The sequence below is a fragment of the Microtus ochrogaster genome, unplaced genomic scaffold (genome assembly GCF_000317375.1).
Source record: "Microtus ochrogaster isolate Prairie Vole_2 unplaced genomic scaffold, MicOch1.0 UNK31, whole genome shotgun sequence".
NCBI classification, from domain to species: Eukaryota; Metazoa; Chordata; class Mammalia; order Rodentia; family Cricetidae; genus Microtus; species Microtus ochrogaster.
In genome coordinates this window covers 2509298-2511310 of record NW_004949129.1, presented here as the reverse complement: position 1 = coordinate 2511310, position 2013 = coordinate 2509298, and the positions used below count along the sequence as shown (strand labels likewise).

At 40.6% G+C, this 2013-nt stretch overlaps 1 protein-coding gene across 1 annotated transcript in view; it reads right to left on the bottom strand.

Moving 5' to 3' along the window:
- The window catches only part of Fbxo47 (F-box protein 47), a 28298-nt gene that overhangs the window by 12544 nt on the left and 13741 nt on the right, over positions 1 to 2013 (bottom strand). Inside the window, exon 5 of the mRNA XM_005368307.3 lies at positions 250 to 327. Coding sequence (XP_005368364.1) covers positions 250 to 327 — 78 coding nt within the window. The remainder of the gene's footprint in view (positions 1 to 249; positions 328 to 2013) is intronic.

The window sequence follows — 2013 nt, the reverse complement described above, 5'->3', positions numbered from 1 at the left end:
CACACACACACACACACACACACACACACACACACACACACAAACCCAACCAAACAAAATTTAAGTGCATTTGTATAAAGTAAGTAAATGCTAAACATTCTCACTAGTTAAAAAAAGTCAAATATACTCTTAACAAATTTTTACAATGTTATTTTGCTTTAAGATTACTAGAGCTTCTATTAATGTACATAGGAATTCCATACTCTTCTTGTTAACAGTTCAAAGTCATTCTTTCATTAAACAATGTACCTGTAAAAATATGCCATAACATGGTAATCCTAAACATTGCAAAGGAGCTGAACAGCCGCTGAATTTAAAACAGGAAACCTATAAAGAGAGCGATTGTTAGTGGATCTATACAATAACTTTACAGTCGGTTTACTGGAGATACCTTTTTGTTGTTGTTTTGTTTTTATTTTTTGAGACAGGGTCTCTCCTTGAACTCAAAGACCCACCTGCCTCTCCTTCCCTCTGCTGAGATTAAAGGCCTGTGCATTAACATGCCTGGCAATGGGCGGTACCTTGAGACAGGGTCTAGCTTTTATTACAGAAAGAAACTTTGCAACAGAGACCATTGCAGAAAATCTCAACAAATCAAAATGCAGAGCAACAGGGAATTCTGTGGTATCCAGCCCCAAATGATGTATCTCCAACACAATTCCTGCACCAAATCTGAGATCATCTAGGGAGAAGGGATGGAAAGATTGCGGGAGTCAAGGGAACAGGAACTCTGCTGTGAGAGTGTTTCCTAGAAATATCAGGGAAGCCACACCCATGAAGTCTCATCACCGTGGCTCTCTAAGTAAGAACTGAACAAGGAAGACACTAATAGACAGGCTGACATGGAAAGGGGAAATGTCACGGGACCCCAAACCTAGACAAAAAAGGCAACTAAGGAATGCTAATAGCAAGAGAAATAGCCTTCCCCAGGGAAGAGGCATCCAAACTGGTTATCCAATAACGAGTGGTCAGCCCTAAAATAATGTATATACAAATAACAGTATATGGACTGAGAAGGCTATATTTATATATTTAGCAGTTCGTGTATGAAGAAGAAAGAGAAGGCATGAATTTGAGATAAAGAAGGGGGTATATGAGAGGGGGTAGAGGAAAAAGGGGGAAATGATATGATTATATTTTAACTTAAAAATTATTAATAAAAAATTAGTGCTGGGCATGGTGGGCACAACCTTTGTCCCAGTTCTTATGAGGCAGAGGAAGGCAGAATTCCCAACATCCATGTAATTACAGCTGAGTGTGGTAATGCGAGCCTGTAACCCAGTGCTAGGGATGGGTTTGGAGAGAGACAGGTGGACCCCAGGGCTTTCAGGTCTGCCAGACTACCTGAAACAGCAAGCTGGAGCTCCAGGTTCAGCAACAAATGTTCCCAGAACATAAGCTGGAGTCAAGTGTGGTTGCACACACCTTTGATCCCAGCACTTGAGATGCAGAGACATCCTGATCTCCCTAAATTTGAGGTTAGCCTGGTCTACATAGAGTTCCAGGCTCCCTAAGGCTACATAATAAAACCCTGTCTCAGAAATAAAAAACCCAAACCAAAAAAACCTTCCCTCCCAAAACAATAAAAAAGAAAAAACATAAAGTTGAGAAGCTGGAAGAATGGCTCAGCAGATTAGAGCACTTGCTGCTCTTGTAGAGGACCTGCGCTCTGATCTCAGAATAACAAGAAAAAGCTGGAGAGATGGCTCAGAGGTTAAGAGCACTGACTGCTCTTCCAGAGGTCCTGAGTTCAATTCCCAGCAACCACATGATGGCTCACAGCCAATCTGTTATGAGATCTGGTGCCCTCTTCTGGCATGCAAGCATACACAGAAGGAATGTTGTATACATAATAAATAAATTTTAAAAAAAAAGAACTGAGAAAAAAGAAGTCCTTTTAATAACAAGTTTTTGGAGGAAGGGGGTGAGGGAATACAGAGAACAATATTGGAATCTTTTCTTTTTGTCAGTACGAAGGATTGAACCTAGAACCTCAGGTACACAAGACAAAAG